General features: G+C 38.8%; 1 protein-coding gene across 2 annotated transcripts in view; it reads right to left on the bottom strand.

Annotated features, from left to right (window-relative positions):
- Window positions 1-544: 544 nt before the first annotated feature.
- The window catches only part of LOC126281317 (tRNA-uridine aminocarboxypropyltransferase 2), a 39,736-nt gene continuing 16,945 nt past the window's right edge, over window positions 545-23,335 (bottom strand). For both annotated transcript variants that reach the window (XM_049980165.1, XM_049980166.1), the window contains exon 4: window positions 545-2,327. In XM_049980165.1, coding sequence (XP_049836122.1) covers window positions 2,025-2,327 — 303 coding nt within the window. In that variant the 3' untranslated portion in view covers window positions 545-2,024. The remainder of the gene's footprint in view (window positions 2,328-23,335) is intronic.

The following is a 23,335-nucleotide window of genomic DNA, read 5'->3' as shown; positions in this document are numbered from 1 at the left end:
TATCTGTATACAGATTAACAATTTCGCTATGGGACAATTTTTGATAAAAAATGTAAAGGTAAATTTAGATGTCATAAGTCTTTCCATTATGGCCCTTACCGAAAATCCTTTAGTAAACACTTTTATGTTTTCTTTGTTATGTGTTTCCTATAATTTAGAAATAACAAGTGTAACCTGTATTCATGATACGAGGTCCATGCCAATTTCTGGCTCATGGCCAAAATATATTTCTACATATACATATCCAAAATCAGTGAGTATTTATGTTAAGATGCTACAATTAGCGCAGGGTAATTCAACTCAAAACATGGTACTTAGTTTCCAAGCTGTTTCAGTAACTTTTAAATTTATAATGTGGGAAGTTCTATTGGGTGACTCTTTACAACTGTTTCTATTGCCTTATATGGGAAAACAGAATCTTGCAAAATTAGACTCATTTACACATTTGCTGTTCTTGATTGCCCATAGTTAAACACTTTTTAACTGCCACTTTAACAAATTCTTGTGCTGGGATCAAATGATTCACATGACCAAAACAAAAATATAAAGTATCACAATATTTATTTAGCAACATTATCAGTTAGTTTCTGATGAAAACACTGTAAAAATTATTGCATGACTGATTTTGCAGGATCTTTTTTTTAGCATATTACTGGTGTGTAACATACTAAAGCACAACCAGTTAGTACCTCAGCTAAAGCTTCTGACATAAACAACATCCTTAAAGAATGTATGATTTTACAGCAAAATTAACCTTTCTAAGCATAGCTGCAAAAGACATAAAATGCATTTATTTTGATACAAGTGGCACTAAAAACAAAAAGCATTTCATAAAAATGCTATTACCAAACACATTACAACCTTGTATTTCCAATATAGTGTTTAAAATACATCTTCACAAGCACAAACAGTGTCATTATCTCAGTCTGGCTCAATGTTAACTGTAAACATATTTAGTTATATTATTGTAAATACCAACTATGGCAAAAATAGAATCACAAAGTCAGTCCACAATTTTCTGAGTGTTGAAACTAATTCTGAAAAGACACCAGAAAAGGCACAGTACACAATACATGATTTAAGGTAGCAAACATATTGCACATGAGATACCATCCAAACTAGTGTTTTACGCTATGTTAAACAAAATGTAACAGAGTTCACAAATAAAATTGTTTCAAAACACTACTTAAATGAATGTACAGCAGTTACATTGTTTCATATAATATGCTGTCAGTCCACAAGCAATATGGCAAAACTTAAAAAGCCAAAATCAAATTGTATATTCTCTCTCCTGCCAGCCACTTTAATTATGCATGCAAGAACATCTGTTAGATAAACTGAAATGACTATAACATAAAGAGCAGGGCAGTATCCCAAAGAGAAATGCTTAATCTGTTGCATAACTATCTATTTTACTCTCAATATCATGTCATATTATTCCATCTTATGACAGTATATTCTCTGACTGGGTGAACTGGTAACAGTAACACAAACCTGCTTTGAGAGATTTTTAAGTAGGCTTCATTTGTCTAGAAATATATGTGAAAATTCACTACTGGCCAAGATGTGAATGGGAAATCTTTATGCTATCATAAACAGAACAAATATCGTAATGCCCCAGTATACACAGATACAAATGCTCAGGTTAGAGCACATGATCATCAAGGAAGAGCTTCCAGATATTTATCTTAATGAGAATGGATCAAGACTCCCGGTGACAGAGCAAATTGCAACAGACTGAGGATTCATATACCACAGGAACATTTGTTTGGTGTTATTTGGAGGAATAAAGTGAATTCAAATAGCAAATCAGCCATCACTAATACAACAACAATCTCGGTGTTACTTTTCCCATCACCTTCATCTGTCTCAAGATCTGGAGCACCGTACTGCACCTAATTTGCAGACCACTCTTATCTTGTCTGCTATGGACTTTATTAGCCTTCACATTAGAGGAGAAATGATGAATGGCCAAGCAAAAAAGCAAGTAATTTCTCCCTAAATACCTAGCCACCTTCTAGCTGTCAGGTACAGCTGGTGTCATCAATTTCAGAATTAGCTGCCAAAAGTCTACTGAGACGTTTGCCTATCTGGCGTGGATATGTTCCATTGCGTACTCTTGCTTCCGTGCTGCTGTGTGTAACCGCACCATAATCTAACTGAAAGTTGCACAGTGCATGCATTGGTCGTAATAATACATCTGTCACATCTGCACGGTCCTCTAAGTGTGACAGTGCTTGGGCAGCAGCTTCGAGTGTAGACAGACATCCATCTGTTGGTTGGCTCCTGATTACATATTCACTAATTAATCCATGGACCAATTTCACCTGTTAAACAAACAAGAGACGAATAAAATACTGTCAAGCATTCTGCACCTAAATAACATGAGGTGAACATGCCATAAAAAGCAAGTTTTATGCAAACTACATTCACTGCTTCCTTTTCCTCTATTTTTTCCTACAGAGAGCATGTCAGAAGAATCACATGGTTTAAGTGCTCCTATGTAAACATAAGTTTTCTATACTCCAACATTCAACGCACTTGAATAATTTTTCCCTTGTCTCAACCAATATATTCTTCTTTTTTTTTTTATATCTCACGCACAATATTTATTTTCACAAATCACAACACGGTAAGAAATAAATACTGTGATTCGGAGAGTGCAGAACTCCTTTATTTGATTCCAGTCAAGCATCACAAACAGTTAATTTCATTCAGTCCATAATGGTCACCTTCAGATCTGAATGAAACAGAAGAAGCCTTATAGTATCCTGACAAAGTCAAAGAGGCATTATCACAAGACGTAAACGAAGTAAGCTTGGCATCATCAAATATGTGTAATAATACAGAGCAGGCCAAGTCAGACCACAGTGCCACACTTTTATTTATATTCACTGCTCTGTAACGTAAGTCTTGTATTTGATTTGTAAGGCACGGTCACAATTTGTATTATCTTCTTTCCAATTTCTGTCCGAGGTATCATAAGTGGTAGATTCATAATGTAATATGATATATGCACAAGGTCAAATCAATATTTACAATAAAATAATATGGTTATTAATGTAGTTGCAGCAGACAAAAACTGCAGAGAAAGAATCCCAACTCCAACAATTAAAACGAGTAAAATCCTAATGTAGCAACATATTCAGAGAAAGATTTTGGCCTCGTAGTTTATAAATGCCAATCAAATAGCATTTGGCACAAGAGTTGCATCTCTGAGATTATCAAGTAGAACTCTGCTGATATGAAACTTCCTGGCAGATTAAAACTGTGTGCCCAACCGAGACTCGAACTCGGGACCTTTGCCTTTCGCGGGCACGTGCTCTACCATCTGAGCTACCGAAGCACGACTCACGCCCGGTTTCATATCAGCGCACACTCCGCTGCAGAGTGAGAATCTCATTCTGGAAACATCCCCCAGGCTGTGGCTAAGCCATGTCTCCGCAGTATCCTTTCTTTCAGGAGTGCTGGTTCTGCAAGGTTCGCAGAAGAGCTTCGGTAAAGTTTGGGAGGTAGGAGACGAGATACTGGCAGAAGTAAAGCTGTGAGTACCGGGCGTGAGTCGTGCTTCGGTAGCTCAGATGGTGGAGCACTTGCCCGCCAAAGCAAAGGTCCCGAGTTCGAGTCTCGGTCGGGCACACAGTTTTAATCTGCCAGGGAGTTTCATATCAGCGCACACTCCGCTGCAGAGTGAAAACTCATTCTGGCAATATTAATTTGCTTAATATTTAGTTGCAACACTAACAATTTGGATTTCTAAATTGTTCTGATGCCTAGAAGGTTATTTACACACAGAGAGAATGTATTTAACCCGTTAAACATTACAGGTGCACTCTGTTAAGCAAAGGCATCTGAATGTAAATCACTGTTTCCTTTTCAGTAATATAAAATATTATGGCATCCTATACTTCATTATTAAGTCTTCATGCAAATATGAATTAATTACATAAAGTGTCTCATAAGCTCCCATCTTATGACCCTTGTGTACAGTAATGACATTTCAACCTTAACATTTCTATACGCCACATTTGTTTTGTTTCTACATGATACAAACATTGTGGTAAATGGAATATCAAATGTATTTTTAGAAAAAAAGCTGTTAATGAAATTTTCATGGGTGTTAATGTTTCCCAATGCAGTGCCAGTACAATGAAAACATTCATTATACAGGGCAATTCAAAAAGTTGCATAAAATTAAGGAACTGATAACGAGTTGTCGCATCATGGTTCCAACCAGAAAAGCAAATGGCTCTTATGACAAATCGAGCAAAACGACTTCATAAGGCAGGCGGTATTAAAATTCATTGAGACGAAGTAAAAACTTTCGAGGTTCGCCGATGACATTGTAATTCTGTCAGAGATGGCAAAGGACTTGGAAGAGCAGTTGAACGGAATGGACAGTGTCTTGAAACGAGGATATAAGATGAACATTAACAAAACCAAAACGAGGATAATGGAATGTAGTCAAATTAAATCGGGTGATGCTGAGGGAATTATATTAGGAAATGAGACACTTAAAGTAGTAAAGGAGTTTTGCTATTTAGGAAGTAAAATAACTGATGATGGTCGAAGTAGAGAGGATATAAAATGTAGACTGGCAATGGCAAGGAAAGCGTTTCTGAAGAAGAGAAATTTGTTAACATCAAATATAGATTTATGTATCAGGAAGTCGTTTCTGAAAGTATTTGTTTGGAGTGTAGGCATGTATGGAAGTGAAACATGGACGATAACTAGTTTGGACAAGAAGAGAATAGAAGCTTTCGAAATGTGGTGCTACAGAAGAATACTGAAGATAAGGTGGATAGATCACGTAACTAATGAGGAGGTATTGAATAGGATTGGGGAGAAGAGAAGTTTGTGGCACAACTTGACTAGAAGAAGGGATCGGTTGGTAGGACATGTTTTTAGGGCCCAAAGGGATCGCAAATTTAGCATTGGAGGGCAGCGTGGAGGGTAAAAATCGTAGAGAGAGACCGAGAGATGAGTACACTAAGCAGATTCAAAAGGATGTAGGTTGCAGTAGGTACTGGGAGATGAAGCAGCTTGCACAGGATAGAGTAGCATGGAGAGCTGTATCAAACCAGTCTCAGGACTGAAGACAACAACAACAAGGCAGGCGTCACAAGACACCTCAATAACTACCTGTCCTGGCACAAGAACATGCATTTTGTAGGCTGACATTGCCAAAATAGCTGTCTGGGACTTCTTAAAGAAGACGTTATGACACATTATGGCACCAACAAGACTCCTGGAGGCATTGACACGATGGAAAATCTGGGACAAAATAAGTCATCACTGCCCAACAGTTACATCCAGCATCTCCGACCTGTTATAACTTAAGAAGCCTAGAGTGCTGTTGTTCCACAAACACTAGCTAGCCAGGATTGCATATATACTGCCTAATTCAGACAGGCAATATGCAATGTCTTCACTAGCAGCAAGCTACAGCCATGGCCGAGTTTGGATGCTGCTGACATGGGACTTGTCTGCAGATAGCTGCGTGATTCTCACCTGCTGCTGGTCATCTTCCTGATGGGCTGTAGTTCAAGCCTGGGTTATATAGCTGCCTAGCTGTCACCTACTGAGCATGCACACACAGTTGCAGCTCATCACCATATAAGAGCACACACCTCTGGCATCTTCCATGTCAGGGGTCACGATTTGACTTCACTGCCCGTGTTTTTCTCACCGAGAGATGTAAACTGGCCAGCTGCCGTGACTGCCTTTGCTGCCCACTGCCAACTGTCACCCACCATCCTGCAACAGCAACTCTGCTGACCACACCATTCTACCAACCACCACCACTGCCTGACTGAACACACCATAATCTGCCCATAAGCCATACTGCTGACACCAGTATGCTTCGTCGAATGAGGCCAGCCTCTGTCATGAAGGGTGTTGGCCACCTCTCCAGTACTGTCTCCACCATTGTACTTGTTATGAAATAAAGAGATTATTTAACAAGTAAGCTGCTGCCATAACATAATTACAATACCTTCTGGAACATCACTGCAACCATATCAATGATGATAAATTGCAGATATCCATGTATCATAGCTAACCTATCTGCAATAATGGTCACTCATCATGGTCACTATAGAGGAATTGAAATAAACAACTCTGGGATGGAACCTTATGGTCTTAGACATTAGTCTGAGCCAGTGAAAGCTGTCAGTGACAGTCAATGCCTATGCACCATAAGGTCATCAACTGTCAGAGGATGTATCACTTATAATGTGTTGTCAGATGTCTACGCAACTACATTGAGGACCTGCACAGTTCTCAGACATTGGATCAGCTCGGAAGCCACAGTTGCATGGCCACTTCACTCCCCTGACCTGTCACAGCTTAATCTTTCCTTTTTTGTTTGCCATTTCAGAAGGCTTGGATATGTTACACCAGTTCCAGATAAAGCAATACTTATTGCCAGGAACTTACAGCCTCTGGTGCACCAGAATTTTCTATGCACAAATGTTTCGTGTATATTTAATGTGGTGGTCACCATTTTGAACACCAACCCAAGTAGTTTAGAGCCAAAGAACAGAACATTGTGCATGTCCAATTTCAGAAGTGCCAGTGTTCACAACTCTAGTGGTCTGTGGAGCTTCAGCTTGGTATTTACCATCATCAAATAGAATCAATATAATAGTTAGGATACAGTATATGTCTAGATTCATTGCAATTAAACTCATAATATGATTTCTTTTGAAAATCATTATTCGAGCACATAGAAACGGTTGAAGTATAAGAACTCCACGTAGTTATATTTACTATGATTACAAGTGTTTCACATCTGTATCAATGGCTGAGTGGATAGGCTGACAGTTTGCAAACATAAAGGATAAGCGTTTTAATCTAACTGGAGCCAATTTTCATTTTTTTTTTTTTTTTTGTGCAGGTAATATTTTAAACCTTAATTCACCATAAACTGTGCAGTTGTAAGCTTTTCTAGGTTCCACATTCTTTCACAAGATTCCATTTTATAACAGTCTAATCCTGAAACAGACAGAGAAATGGTCATAGTAAAAATATTGAAAATGGATGTATTTATTTGTAAATACTTCGACCGGCACCCAGTATCTCTATTGTTTTCAGCTAAGAGAAACACATCAGCTGATTGGCATACATCAGAAGCCTGCTTAAAAATGGCCGGTGTGAATGTTCGCAAGCGAATGTTTCCTCTCTTTGAAAATGGAGTTAGTGCATCTGAGGCCCGATGTTATGGCATTGATGCTTCCACTGCAAGGATGTAGATTAGATGATTTGTAGGTAATGGTGAGGTAGTGAGATGTCCAACACCTAGAAGACCCCAAGTCTCTATACAAAGTTAAAATGAATAATTGGTCAGGGCAGCCCCGAATGCTCCTTGTCACACATCCAGTAAGGAGAACTTCAGATTTCCCGGGCTCGTCGACAACTGCTCTAAGAAGATTAAAGAGCCATGGAATCAGGTCCCGTCATACTCCTATCAAAGAACCATTGTCTAACAAACAAGCTGTGGACACAATGACACCTGAGATGTCGAGTGGAGGAAAGTCATCTATTCTGACTAGTGCACAATTGAATCTACAAGCAGAGATTTACTGCACAGATGGGCAATAATACGACATGCGATTCGTGGCCACACATGCTAGAAGTGGACGCGTAGGTGAGAAATGTTGCATGTCTTACATCGGTACAGGAAGTTTAGAACGTATCCAAGGCAAGGATGATTATTTTATTGTTATGGGACATCAGATAAATATTACCTTCCATGGAAGATTACTTCTAGACATCAAATTCAAAAACCAAAATTAATTTTTTATTGAAAAGAAAAGTGAAAAAACTGAAAAACAGAATATATAATTTAACACAAAAAGTAAATAAAGCATGAAACATTTGTGAAAAGATAAAAAAAAGAAAAGCTGTGGTGAGACTCAATCCAACACATATTGCAGCTACCAGTACAGTAAGCGGACACACTACCTTCTTTTTAGCGTAACGGTCGAATAGGCCTATTGTAGCTGAAAAACGAATATTAAACTGCAAACAACAGAGACTGGAAGGCACACCAGCTCGCTCATGTAGCCCACGTGTAAGGACTTAGAAAAATATGCCAATCAACAGATATGTTACTCTTAGCTGAAAACGATAGACAGACCAGGTGGCGGTCGAAGTAATGACAAATAAATATATCGATTTTCAATATTTTTTACTATGAGCATTTGTCTGTTTATTTAAAGGTTAGACTACTATCAAATGGAATCTTTTGACACAATGTGGAACCTAGAAAAGTCTACAACTGCATAATTTGTAGCAAATTAAGGTTTAAAATATTACCTGCTCAAGTCTAAATTTAAAAAAATTACAACTGGCTTCAGCTAGATTCGAACACTCATCCTTTACATTTGCAAATCATGAGCCTATCCACTAGGCCATTGAAACAGATGTGAAACACTCATCGTCGTAGAAATTCTACCGACGTGGAGTTCTTCTATTTCAACCATTTCTATGTGCTCAAATAATCATTTTCAAAAGAAATAATACGATGAGTTAAACTGCAATGAATCTCAACATCTACTGTATCCTAACTATTATACTGCTTCTATTTTACGATGTACATACCTAGCTGACGCTCCACAGACTGCTAGAGTTGTGAGCACAGGCAGTTCTGAGCTTGGGCATGTGCAAGTTCTGAGCTTGGGCATGTGCAATGCTCTCTTGTTGGACTCTAAATGATTCGGGCCAAGCAATCTTTCTGCCTCTCATTGTACAACTTGGTGAGTAAACAGTACCTTATCTCTGCTGAACTTGAGGCATATGAAAACTGATTGACCTTGTTGGTTCTGACATTCTAAAGCTTACTCTGGTTCAGGATTACTTCCAAGACCAACCTATTCCAAAGTGGATCTATTTTGATTCTTCTATTAGCTCCTTCAATTTGTGCACAACCTTTTGAATCACCTCTGTGCTACTGGGAACCAGCAAGAGGTTTCCGCACATTTGTAAAACATCATGCAACCAAAACATAATTATAAATTCAGTTGGGGGAGCAAAAATAGAAATGTTGAATCAAAAAGCATATCTTTGTCTTCAAAGCAAATGTTGTCAGTCATAGGCAACAAAAATAAAAAAAGCCAGCATAATTTTCTTACTTTAGTTTAGCTACTAATAAACCACAATTTAAGACGAACAAGGATGGAAAAAGTTGCAGTCATGACAAGTAAAAACTCTCTTAATAACCTATTCACAGCAGGAAATGATTTACATAACTTTTGCTGCGTTGTAGACTGTGTCGAACTGGAAAATGATCTACCAAGATCTACCAACACTTCAGCCACTATTGCATGTGGCCGTCACTGGCTATGTAGTACTAATGAATCAATGCAACTATAAACCCACTAGATCAACTACATCACTGAACCTTAATCCCTGAATAGGAGCATGAATCAAATTTGTCATCATGTATGGAATGAAGAAGAAGGAAGCTGTTGTGCTTCATTATTCGTAACTAAAGGTAGAACTTTTGGGCCCATGTGGATGAATCATAAAAGAGTCGATTTTCTGATGTGGTGCTGTTGCTGCAGTGTTGGTCACCACAAGGATGGAACAGTACGTTGTGTATCTTCTGCAGAAGTGTTTGTGGCTGAACATAATGGGATAGCCTTGCAAATGCACTGTGTTTGTACGCTAACTATTGCTGAAAGCCAAGTCATTATTGCAGTCCTTATTGGTGGGCTGCTTGATCACTATGATAGGTTCTTGCACCTTCCTTTTGAAAGTGAGTGGCTGCCTAGCTAGAAAGTTTGTTTCCTCAAACCTATTATTCAACACATTCATTTTGGTGTTCTGCCACTGAAGATTTATGTTGTCGTTGTCCTACCCATATGTGTGACTGTCGTGCTCTTCTGTATTCTGATAGCTCACACGATCTTTCTGATGTATGTTACTTTGCAGTTACCCTACTAAATCCCAAGGTGTGTAATGCATTGACAGCATCTTTGGAGGTCCTCAGCAAGTATGTAATTCTGTTGTTGCTCTGATACATCAGTTTAATGCATGCTTGGTGAAGAATTTTCTCCACGTTGCCGATGAGTGGTTAATACTATATAGTTCCAACTCTTTGTGGACATGATTTTGTTAGTGAGTTCCTGCTGGATCCATCAGCTCTGAAGGTGTTACACAGATTCACCAGTTCCAATTGTCAGCCAAATAAGTTTTGAATCAAAAGTAAAGCCCTTAAACCTCACCTATTATAATTGTAAATGCTGTCCTTCATTCAGGCAAATTTAAAAAAAAAGTGTGTGGACAGCTAAAAAGGACACACGGATTTCAGAGTCAAATATCTAAAACCTATTTTATCTGCCAATTCCTCCAACCAACTAATTGTCAGAAGTAGCTGGCACCAGCTACTTGCAATGACAGAAGATGAGCTAAAAACTGAGATGTCAACCACGAATAGGGAGCATGCACATTGTCACTAACAGTGAATGTAATACTGTAATAGCAACTGCATATGCTGCCACAAAGTTGAAGCAGTGCCTTAAGGGATATCACACCCTTGTTAGAAACTCCGGCCCAAGATACTGTCAAATCCTTATTGAAAATAATGTGAGAAAAGGGAGGGACCTTAGGAATAAAGGTTCAGATTCCCCAGAAACCCCGTCCATGGAGCTATCTGAGAATGATATGCCTCTGAGTAATATCAAAGACTTCTCAAGATGAAAAAAATACCTGTGAATGCAGGAGAGACTGTTTAATAACTGCCCCCAGGAGGGTCAGACGGTCAATGCAAGTTCGATATTCCCTGCTTCCAAACTGAAAGCAAACAAGGATCTGTCTGGATCCTAAAATAAAGACAGAGCGGCAGCTGACCATCCACTTCAAGGTCTTTCCCACACAGCAAGTGTGGTCAACGTAATGAAAGCTTTGCCATGTATGTTCTTACCCAACTTTCAAGAGGTAGATTAAAATGGCTTCTACAGGAAGAAGGAAAATGTAACGATACCGATCTGAAGTTAAAAGGGGCTATAATTTTTTTTGCTGCTACCTGTGAGGTGCCATAACATGGTGTAATGGGGCCTTTTGTAATCAGTGTCTTGCGTCTAGGATTAATGTTACAACTTAAGACACTGAGTGGTAGATAGGTGTATAAATATCACACAACTTTTAGGTAAGCTTACTACTGCCGTTCATCAGAGAAGTATTTACAAAATGCTGTTCTGTCCAAAATAAACCACCATCTTGATGTCGCCACCTTGAACTAGTACAGAAGTGTAATTAAGCTGTCACCCATTTCATACTATTATGATAAGGGACAAGGCTACAGGTGCTCATCGTATAATTTACGTGTTGAGCAGTTGGTTGACTCACAATCAAAACTGCAAACATTGCAAAGCTTTTGGATGATGTTCTCCCTGAACAACCAGGACACACATATTGTGAGGGGAGGGGATAGATTGTATTGGATGGCACGGGTGAGAGGAGGAAGGAGGTGGGGGGAGGAATGTTGGGAGGAACAGGCTAATGGCTGGGAGGAACAGGCTAATGGCTGGGAAGAAAAGGCGGCAAGTGTACAGCAAAGAAACAAGGCCCTGGTGAGTTTGGTCTGGTACAGGAAGGGAGAGTTGTGTGTGGCACACAATGTCAAGGAGGTGTGCAGCGGGAAACAGAGGTGAGAGGAGAATATAAGAGTGGCATTAGTAAAGTGAGGGGGGGTGGGGAGTGGGGGGGATGGAAGCATGTGTGAGATGAAGGCTAGCAAATATTGATGTTAAGGGTACAGTGGGTCGCAGAATGTGTTGCAAGGGTATTTCCCATTTATGTAGTTGAGTGAAACTAGTAGAATTCGGATGGCACAGGTTGTGAAGCAGCCCTTTAACTGCTCTGGACGTGTTAAAGCGCGCACTTTCGTACCTGTCCCTGTGTGCTCTGAACGTGTTTACGCATGCCACCAGTCCTCCTCAGCTTAAGAGAATTTCATGCAGAGAATTTGTCACTTTAATGAAAGGAGGAAGTGAAATTTTGTTCATTAGAAGTTTGGATCCAGAAAGACAGACTTGTAAACACATGAATGTAACAAATATTGTACAAATAAATAAATAAAATTGGCAATGACAATGTGGTGTCTTCCCATCATGTCAAAGAGAGGGCAGGGGCACAGATCTAAATATGTTTGAGAACATCTGCTGTACACTGATATCACAATGTATACAAACAAAAATTATATCAGTATTGTCCTTGAAATCTCAAAAGCAAAGTAATTAAATACTGCCAATATTTGCAGATCTGCAGGAGAATATTTCCATCTCTTTTCTTGTAATTACTTGGAACAGCAGATATCTGCAGCTGAGCACATCTTTAATTATGGAATAGCTAAGAAAATGCTGTAAATAATGTTTATTTGTAGTCGCAGACTGAATAAAAATATTTGCTAGATCATAAGTGACAACTGACTGCAATTAAGCCTGGAAATACAAAAATTGTGAGTGTTCCACATGTAGGTAATATTATTCATGGGCATGTCTTTCTGAAAATTCAGAAGTTAATTTTCATGTACAGTCACTTGGAGGGACTCTATATTTTAGTTCCAAATATGTTAAAAATACACAAATAAAAGAAAAAGAGCACAACTGACAGCACACTTCTGAGGTGCAGGATAAACTGGTATTATTTCAGCAGTCGCTTGAACTTGGCACATAAACTTGGCATATACCCAATGATATAAAGAATGTACCCACTTATATAAAACATATGGTGATAAAGCTTATAAGAATGAAGAATTTTAAATGCAGAGTATTTTCCAGATTTTATCTTACCTATAATGCTCAAGAACTGCTGACTGCAGAGAAATGTAACTATCATAAAAACTATGCCACAAACCACAGTCTCATCCATTTATTTATTTATTTAACTTTCTGTTACCAGTTTGAAACATAAACCAATCTTCAGATTATAGCACAGATTTCTTACATAACTATGTTTGTCTCTTGAAAAGACAATGTACATCCAAAATAACACGAGAGTATGAACTGATTCCTGTGTGCCAAGTTAACTAATGAAACAGCCCGCCTGCAAGACTCTGGTATGAGTATTGGGAATCCTTGCCTAATTGACGAGTCAGTATGGGAATTGTTGGCTAAAACGAAATGTTTCTTCTAACCAAAGGTAGAAGGACAAGTTTAGGAAGAGTATTTGAGAGCAACACAATACTGTAGCATGAACTGCTAGAAGAGGGGAGGGGAAGAAGTCATGTGCCATAAGCTACAGGTACAGGTACAGACTGTGATGTTGCCATCTACACAGTCCATGTAGAATCAGACAGCAGTTAGCTTCACACTTGCAATATGTTGTAGCTTCACTGTTACAGATGTTACCCACATGAGCCGGCCTGCAACTTCAGCTGAGGTGTCACTACTTTACAGGCCAAAAAATATTAAGTATATTATTATAAATTCATGATATAAATAAAATAGAAAGAAACATTCCACATGGGAAAAATATATTAAAAACAAAGATTCCATGACTTCCCAAACGGGAAAGCGTTGGTAGATAGACAATAAAAAGACTCACAAACACACACTTTGGTAGCTGGTAGATGGGATGCAGCAGGAAGCGATCACTCTGTGCTTGGTAGCAATGAGGGTGATAGCTCTTATAAACGATTGTAGCCTATGAGTTCAATAAAAGTGTTCAATGAAAGAGGAACTTTTATTTCAGTCAGTCACAACTATTATTCAAATATTTAACATTTTATTTTTATTTTTATAGTAAAGATGTTAATTAAAGTATAGAAGAGGGTGATGTATCTGAAAATGTTCTATTACAAGTGTAAAAGACTATTACGGAAATCCTTAATTTTGTTAATGTTAATCTCTATATATAAAAATGAATGTATGTATGTCTGCCGTCTGTTCGTTCCCAAACCATTCATCCGATTGCGATGAAATTTTGGTGATTTGTTTTCTGTACGCCCACAAAGGTTCCTAGCTGAAAAAAATAAGAAATGACACACATTCTTGAGGAGATATGACATCATAAACAATGAGATGCCACTGCGGGAAAATACCCAGATTTATGCATCCACTATTTGAGAATGAGAGTACTTAGCGACTAGCAACAAACGTTACATACAATTTCAAACCTTACGAAAAATTTTCTCGCTGACATCCTCCACAAAATAATGAAAGGAAAAAAGGTTGTCGCTTACTACATTTTCTCAGTACATACAGTAAATCTGCCACAGTAGGCATGACGTTTCAATGTATTATTTCATTATTATTAACTAATCGCAACATATTTCTCATACAGTATCTGCATATATCAGTAAATGCGCCAGCAAATTTATGTCTCTTTACGACATATAAGTCAGGAGATATGTGGTAAACATCGAGAAGCGTGAAAAAGTGCCGCATCGGGCATGACGTTTTGTTCTATTATTTTTTCACTACTAACACTATCCGCAACAAGCTTCGCAAATGTGTTAAAAAAAGTATATAAAACCACAGGCGTATTCCTAAAAAACGTTGTGCCAAAATTTTAAATCAATCGGTCAACAACTTTCCGAAATTTCTTCTGTTGCGAAGCACTGGCATACAGCTAGTGTTTAATAAATATCTTAACTGCAGCAATGAAATACGCTTATCGCAAGCAAAGGAAACAGTCTGAAATAGAATTAAATTTACGACGCAATAAATGCCAGATTGTTTTTCGTATTTATTCGAGATGTCATACTTTTGTAAAAACATTTAAAGCCATGTGGTCCACCACTTTCACTGTCACTATGTTCCGTTTCTGTGTTTGATTAAAATAGAACAGAAATACAATTTACAACAAACTAATAGGAGATTGTTTTTGTTATTTATTCAAGCTGTGATCTTTTGTAAAAACATTTCATGCCATGTGATCAATCGCTTTCACTGTCACTGTCTTCCGTTTGTGTGTCTGAGTCTTCTTCACTTACATCTGATGTGGCTGTGTTAAAGATAATTTCGTCTACAGCAATTTCGATGACACCATCGCGTGCCCAATATTCTTCTTCTGTTTCTTTAACTTTCTTGCAACATCCCTTCCAATCATTGGCAGTAACCGATTGGAAAGCTGCATCCACAAGATGGTGGTGGTGGTGGTGGTTAGTGTTTAACGTCCCGTCGACAACGAGGTCATTAGAGACGGAGCGCAAGCTCGGGTTAGGGAAGGATTGGGAAGGAAATCGGCCGTGCTCCTTTAAAGGAACCACCCCGGCATTTGCCTGAAACGATTTATGGAAATCACGGAAAACCTAAATCAGAATGGCTGGAGACGGGATTGAACCGTCGTCCTCCCGAATGCGAGTCCAGTGTGTGCATCCACACGATTCAGCATGTTTGTGGCAGCCAAATCCCCTGATATGTTGTGCTCCCTAATTTGCCTTTTCATCTTCGCCCATGCTAATTCGATTGTGTTTAAGTTGCAGGTGGCGAGCGAACGACATGGTGGCCTTTGCTTTCAGCCAAAAGGTTTACAGCAAAGACTTCTCAGGTGGCTTATTCGCTGGTACTTTAGCATACAGCACGTCCTTCCTCATACTCTCATCACAGGTGATATTTCTGCATTGCAACCACTCCAGCATTTGCACTCTCATGTCAAACTTCGTTGAAGTTCTCTCTGTTTGCCTGTTATGGTAAGGAGCGTTATCCATAACTATTACTGAATTAGGCGGGAGATTTGTCAGTACCTTCTCTCTGAACCACTTCTCAAAGTTTGCCGAATTCATCTGATCGTGATAATCGCCCTTTGTCGACTTTTCCCAGAACATAAGTTGCCCTTCCTTGACGAACCCATTCTTGGATCCGACACTTGCAACTATCAGTCTTCTCGATGAGCTACCCCATGCAGTGATACCAACGACACTCTCTTCAAGTAATTCACCCTTCCTCTGCCAACATTTATTAAATGTTAAGTTATTATCAATCCACGATTCATCAAGATAAAATATTTCTCTGCCTGCTTCCCTGAAGTTCTTTATGTAAACAATGAAACGAGATCACCAGTGCACAATGTCTGGACGTTCTAACAACACATTACTCTTGTTTTCCACCTTATGCCATATGAATCCCATAGACAAAAGTACTTTTCTCAGCGAGACAATACTCCACTTCCAACCTTATTGTGTCGTGCAAAACTGGAAGCAGTGTTCGCAGGCTCGGCACAATCTTCCACACTGAATAAAATTCCGCTATCGTGTCGCGAATGACACGCTGGTTGAAATCATCGATCATTACTTCGATTTCTCCACTTCTTTTCCTAAGTTAAAAAAGAGAGAAAGATTTATAAGAAAATGCCTTCTGCACTGCATGTAGTTTTTTGAATTTGGAAATGTACTGTAATATGAATGTGTTTCGAAATAATGCAGTAACCAGTGGTGTTTCCATACAAAGCAATACGGTAGCAAGGGAAAAATGAAATATAAGGTAATTCGGACCAAATAGGGGGCTCCTTCGAAGTGATCGCGAACAAAATATCTGAAATGGAAACTCACCTTTTCTTGCCAGGCGTTTGTGGTGATACGCCAGGATGATTTTTGGAAAACTGTTTGAATCTTCCAATGCTACGCATGCTTTGTCCTGTGTATGTAGCAGCTCTCACTGAAGATTTGTAAATGGGGTGAAGCAATTTTTTCTACTCCCTTTCCCTTTCGCAGAATTCAATCACACGCAATATAATTTTGTGAGCATCACTACGTAATACTGGTTTCCTTCTAACCGTAGGCCTAGCGGTAGGGGTTCTTGGTGACTCCAGAGATGGGCCAACAACTGCCTATTCACTCATTTTGATAATGTTTAGCACCACTGCACAATAAAAACAAGCAGAACAGTACAGCGCAAAACAATATCGAAGCAGACGGCAATGGCTACCTTGTACAACACAGTCAGCTACGTAATGTTGGCAGCAGTCAAAACTGCGTGCCTACCAAAGCCTCCCGACGTTTACCGATTCAGGACTAGTGAGAGGTCTACCATCTAAAAGTTTACACACTGCACCTGTCTGAGCCAATGAGGGTTCTCTGTTGACCAGTAATGCATACTATGCAAATTCACATTACCGTGATTGGTAAAAGTCACTTCATCAGTAAAAAGCTCCCGTTGATAAAACCTTAGATTATCTTCTAGGTGCTGTAGAGCAAATCGGCAAAATTCCTGGCGCCATACAAAATCCACACCGGTGAGCGCTCGATGTAATGAGAGATAAAACGAGTGAAATCAGAGATAAAACGAGTGAAATCTATGCAAGTACAATATGCGTAGGAACAGTTCTCTGACTTATACCACATTTCGAGGCTATATGTCGCGATGAGACAGTAGGGTCGTTATGCGCCAACACTAGAACGCGCTCTTCACGTACCTTGCCAGTTGCTGTTTTCTGCCTTGTCCTCTGTATGGCATTCCATGATCCCGATTCAAGTAGTTCTTGCAAATATGTGCAAGAAGCTGGCGTGTAGGATGCTCACAATCAGGACACAGCTCTCCATATCAGTTTACTGATCTAACAGCATTTCTTCTGCTTTCACCATACACTAGAAGCATACCTAACTTTTCTTCGTTGGTGTACATGTCTGCTCCAAGAAACTGTGGCGGAAATGCGATGTCTCACTACTCCAGCAACACATTTATACCCTTTTCTCCAGCTACCTCGTGTGTCATCTTGCGACATTATCGAGAAGCAGGAAAACAATGCCTTCCCTGTTAAGTTCCTCAGTGGTCAACAGGAAAGGTCACATTGGAAAACGCTGCTTCGAAGGACGAATATGATACGAGAACATATCTGTGTCTCAAAAACTATCTGCCTAAAAATTATGATGTATACAAATTTGAAACAGTTTTTTAAGCCCATCATGTTACGCAAAAATTTAACACGGGGTTTCATAAAAAAAAAGGCCTCATATCTGTGTAATAAAAAATTGTACAAACATGAAATGTGATGTATTTAAGTTGCCCTTGCCCCTGCAATTCACTGTGCAAATGGCATCTTCATATCTATTATGGTTGGGGAGATATAAGGGGAGTTATGACTTAGCTGCCTCACCCTGTATTGTGCACAGGAAAGCCGCATTTCAAAACTGTAGCTAGTACGGGCCTAGCAGTGCAAAATTGTACCATATTTTTCTTTCTTTGACTTTCTCTCATTTCTTACTTAGCCAGACCTAGAAGCAGAAAACAATTATTGTGCAACTCATTTTTCTTATGGCTTTTTTGGCCAAGAACATTATTAGTCGCACTCAGGGCAGGTGTTTGCTGCAGAAGAAAGTCACCCAGAGGTGAGTGAATAGTCTTCTTATGTAGGCAATAAACCGCAACACCACACAGGCTATAGGACTCACCATATCACACGGGAGTTAGAACTTATCTTATAACTTAGGTTCAGATATACCGTTAAAAGGCTTATTGTGCTTATTGGTATGTAATACACTAGTACTAATGACTTATAAGCATGGGATATTTAGGTTGATATTCAACCAATCTCAATAATGATTTATCCTGCTGGCTTTTGTTTCAGGATCTCTGACCAACGTTTGTTAAACAACCTATCACACGTCTTGCCAGAGTAAGTAGCTGACACTATCAATGGTTCACCCCCACTGCTAGTGACGGAACCACTAGCAATGGAATGTGAATCTCTGACAATGCTAGCCACTCAAAGTGGTGCAATGTCATAAACTGTCAAACAAAAATCAGTTAAAGATCAGGAAACAGCACCTGTGGGCAATACATCAGCAATAGCCATGAAAATCTCAACAATTTTGTAATCTCGATATTGTTTTGAAACAGTATGTACCTGCAATCTGCCTCATAGGTTGCAACCATTTCTTTGATTCAGCAGTAACAATTCATGAGCTGCAGTAAATAAAGATAGACAGATATTCATTTCTCCATCACACCAATCACCAATGGCACAAGAAGATTAATGGTGGAAAATCCTTCAAGTCTTGCATGAACAGAGGTTGCGAGATTTTTTGAAGGCCAACATTTTTGCCTGTGTCAACTTTTTTTTCCAATCTCCACACTGCAATTTCAACAATAGGTCATAATCAGGTTGACACTGCAAATTAGACTGTTTTATATTATACACAATACTAACATAAAATGTACATCACAGTAACATGTAATATTAACCACTGAGTAAGTACATTTTGTATCTACACACATATTAAGAAATTTTATTTAGCCTCTGCTGTATATAATCGTTTCATGTCATTGTCATAGAATGGCATAGGGTGCCATGATAGTGTGGATAAAACACTTCACATGTCAGATAAAGGCAAAAGCGGAGCACCTCTGTTAGGACCATTCTTAATGAAGGTCAGTGATGTTACAATTAACTTTCGGGTGAAGTAAAGCTTTATTTAAGTCTCAAAAGATCGATACACTTTCATTTTTGGCATCAATCTTTGCTCATTATTATGGGAGTTGAATTATTTAAGGGTGATTTGACGCTCAAAACCATAAGTAAACTGAATGAATGGAATATCTCAATGGTTTCAGCCTGTCATTGCTATTGCAGGAGCTTAGTGCGGTGATAAGGAAGGGAGGGGGGACTTGCATTGAGAACTCTAAAGCCTAACTGGACATTCCTGTCACTTATACGATTTGATGGGCACCTTTAAACTCCCCAATCCACTCACATTTCTGTGGAGCAGTGCTCTGCCTTTTAACTGTGTCAAAATCTTTCAATGAATTTGGCCAGAGATATCCTCAGTGCAAAGTGTGAATGGATCAGACTTAATTGCACTTTCAAACACCCAGTTAACAATATTATTGTGGTCAAATCTTGATCATGCACTGATAGAAACAGTAACTCAAAGGTACACATTTCCAGATAGCAAAGTGACAAGGCAAAAAATGCTTACAGCAAAAGTTTTAATAATGTTTGACTTCTCCTTGAAAATGGCTCTCAAGGTTGTGTCAACTGACTGTCACATGAAAGGATGAAACTGAAAAAAGTATAAAATTTCCTGTGCAATTCTTAGCACCAAAGGCTAACACCAATAAGGAATAAAAGTGAAATAGGAAAAGTAAGTAATGCCATGATACTTAGTTGCACAATAAAATCAAATGAAAAGAGTATCGTCACTACAATATCGGCCACACTATGTTTGGCCGCACTTTCAGATACACACACTGTCAGTTACACCACCACATTCCCTACAGCTGCCAACGCGACATGAGGGCAGTGCCATGAACAATTCCACCACTGCCAATGAGATGCAAGCATCCCCTCTCTCGAGTTACAGCAGCTGGTGCACTTAGTTTCAAACACTCATGCACTGAGCCACTTTTTTGTGTGAGCCAGTTGAATAATATTTACAGACTTTCATAGTGCCTGGGCTCGCATCTTCTGAATAGACATTATATAGAACAGTAATAGATTTATAAATCTTTCATATCTGTATATATTTCTACTTTCAAATCTACTGTTAGCAACTGACACTCAAACTTCAGGAACAAAGCTTTGTGTTATTTTTATTAATATTAGATATAGAATAAATTAATATCAGAATTCTCTGTTCAGAAACTGCACCTGCTCCTCGCTCCTGTTTCCACTAATGAACCACACAGCAAGCAAATGAAGTTATAACAGTCTGGCAACGATAGAAAAGGCGGTCGAACAAGGAGCTTTGGACATCAGAGCAGAACAGCTTTTTTATCTTCCTATTGAATTATTGAATTCCGTGTGTGTGTGTGTGTGTGTGTGTGTGTGTGTGTGTGTGTGTGTGTGTGTGTGTGTGTGTGTGTGTTTTGAGTTGATATGCATAAGTTGAAGTATTTAAGTTGAGATATTCAAGGAATCATGGCAAATCAGTGAGATCATCATCTAACCACTGAGCAGCATTTAACATCTCTTGTTGAGTTTCAGAGTCTATAAATAACAGAACTGCTGTTAGCAGTTTCTTGCCTCGTACAGGCATAAGCAGCCCAGCAGCAAAATGTACAAAAGCTAAAGAAGGAATTCAGCTGCTGCCTCCACCTTTCCGGCAGTTTAATGAGACAAACTAAATGGAAAGGTTACATAACACAGCTGATCAGCATTTTGACACATAGAAAATCAAAGGTAAAGCACACAGTGCATTTTCTTTTCATGTGGAGGAGAGCACACCTACTGCCTCCTTGTGAAATTACTTTCCCTCAGAGAGCCCTAAGCCCAGCCCTATGGTCATAATTCCCAGATTAGATGAATTTTTTGAGAGACAAATGTGCATTGCTGATGCATGGTATAGATTTTTCTGCACACACTGTTGTAGCGGCCAACCCTATAAAGAATGGACTACATAATGCTATTTTTCAGAATCTATTAGATCAGAGATTGAGAGCAAAAAATCTAAAGCACCACAACCCTAGCCTCTGTGAAGTACTCAAAGCTATTAATGTCCATAAAGTTCCAAGATTTAGCCAAGCAATATTCCTGTCAACCAGTCATCGCTTCACTTGAGACAAACACCAAATGCTCCAGCCACAGTCCAGACTCCAGCACTCACACATCATCACCATGTAAATAAGGCCAGATATACTATATACAGCATTTGCCACACTGGTGCAATGCTAATTACACTTCTCCCACTCCGCACAAAGCAAAGTCGTATGTGAAATGCTATGTCACCCATGATTGGAAGAATTGCTTCTTCAGACAAGCTGAATACAAATTTTGTCATTACATGGAAAATACAAAACTGTTCTGCCTGCAAAAGACTATAAAGCTTTCTTCAGTTCCACACGGGAATAATACAAAGCACGAATGGAAGGAAACCAATGTTCAGATTCTGTACCTCCTCCTGCTCAAAAATCAGACAAGAGAAGGAGCAGAAAATATACACACATATGTGTAACGCAAATACCACACACTTCAAAAAGGCTCTCCTGAACTCGAAATTCACAAATGCACTCTAGTGCACAGAACAGTTTTTCATAACACGGAATGGACAACTGTAATCAGAACACACATCACAAACTGTGGATTATACTGCAAATTTGTAAACAGCCAGTGCCTTTTCAACTAGATACTGGAGCTTCTGCACATTGCTTAACCTGGATACATATGAAAAAATTGGCCAACCACCTTTACAAACATAAAGTCTACGTATCACCACCTACAACAGTGACAGCATTTCAGTGCTCAGAATGTGCCATTTAATACAAAATAATGCAAAATACAAAAACACGACTAAGGAAGTCCATTTCACTGTAGTCCATTCACACACGAGCCCAAATATTTTCATCATCGACATGTTTGATCTTTTTGAACTAGACATAGAGGACAATGTGTGTCCCATAGACACGAAAGTTTTGCATGCTGCAATTCAACAACTCCGTGACAAGTATCAACATTACTTCGATGGTACTCTAGCATGTGCACAAGATTTTCATGTTCACATTACGGTGAAAGTTACAGCATAACCCAAATTTTGCTGCACACGCCCTGTGCCACATCCATTACATGGTGCCGGAGCTACAGAAATTCAGAGATTTGAGTCCGTTGATGCCTTAAAGCCTATTTTGGCCAGTCAGTGAGCATCACCCTTAGTCGACATTCATAAGCCAAATGGGAAGATTCGTCACTGTGTGGATTTCAATTTTGCAGAAGCCAATCTTCTATTAGCTTTGGACAACAGGCAAAGAAAATTTTTGCTGTGAATACTCGTGTCAGATTGTTTGAATATCAACACCTATCGTATCTGTGCTGCTTCAAAAATTTCTCAGACTCATGGCGCGATTGTGAGAGCCAACATTTGACCGACCACTGCTACTTTTCATATGAACCAATCACACCCAAACTTTAGAGGATTATTCCCACCTATATGTCAATATATGGACAAAATTTAATTAACATTGAATGCCTAGATGAAAAAACATGCATTTGAAAAGTTGGCCGAAACTTTTTAAGCACAAATTTTAGAGTATTTTTGAGGGGAGGCAATACTGCCACTGTGTCTTGTTCAATTCTTTTTTTCTTGCCACAGCTGAAAAGGGCATACTTTAAGCTTTCAAAGCTACATTGTTTAATTTCTGAATCTTGCATTTTGATGAGATGAAATACCTTTCAAAAGTTATTATTTTAGCACTTTAAGGAGATTGAAAAGTGAAATATTTTGCTCATTAAGTCTTATAATACAACTGCTAATTAATTTTTTTTTAACTTGAGTATATAAATCAGTTTCAAACATTAATTTAACACATGCCATAAAAATAAGGGTAATAGACAACAACAAATTAAACAGTTATAAAATTTTGTCAAGGACAGATTGTGAACCGTATTGTGTTCCTGTTGATATTGATGGTGCTTCTAAAGTTGTGACAATATATTGTTCAGGAACCCAGTAGGTGTC

Source organism: Schistocerca gregaria, chromosome 7, assembly GCF_023897955.1.
Source record: "Schistocerca gregaria isolate iqSchGreg1 chromosome 7, iqSchGreg1.2, whole genome shotgun sequence".
Taxonomy (NCBI): domain Eukaryota; kingdom Metazoa; phylum Arthropoda; class Insecta; order Orthoptera; family Acrididae; genus Schistocerca; species Schistocerca gregaria.
The sequence above is the reverse complement of the archived record's forward strand: the minus strand, read 5'-3'. Positions and strand labels throughout refer to the sequence as shown.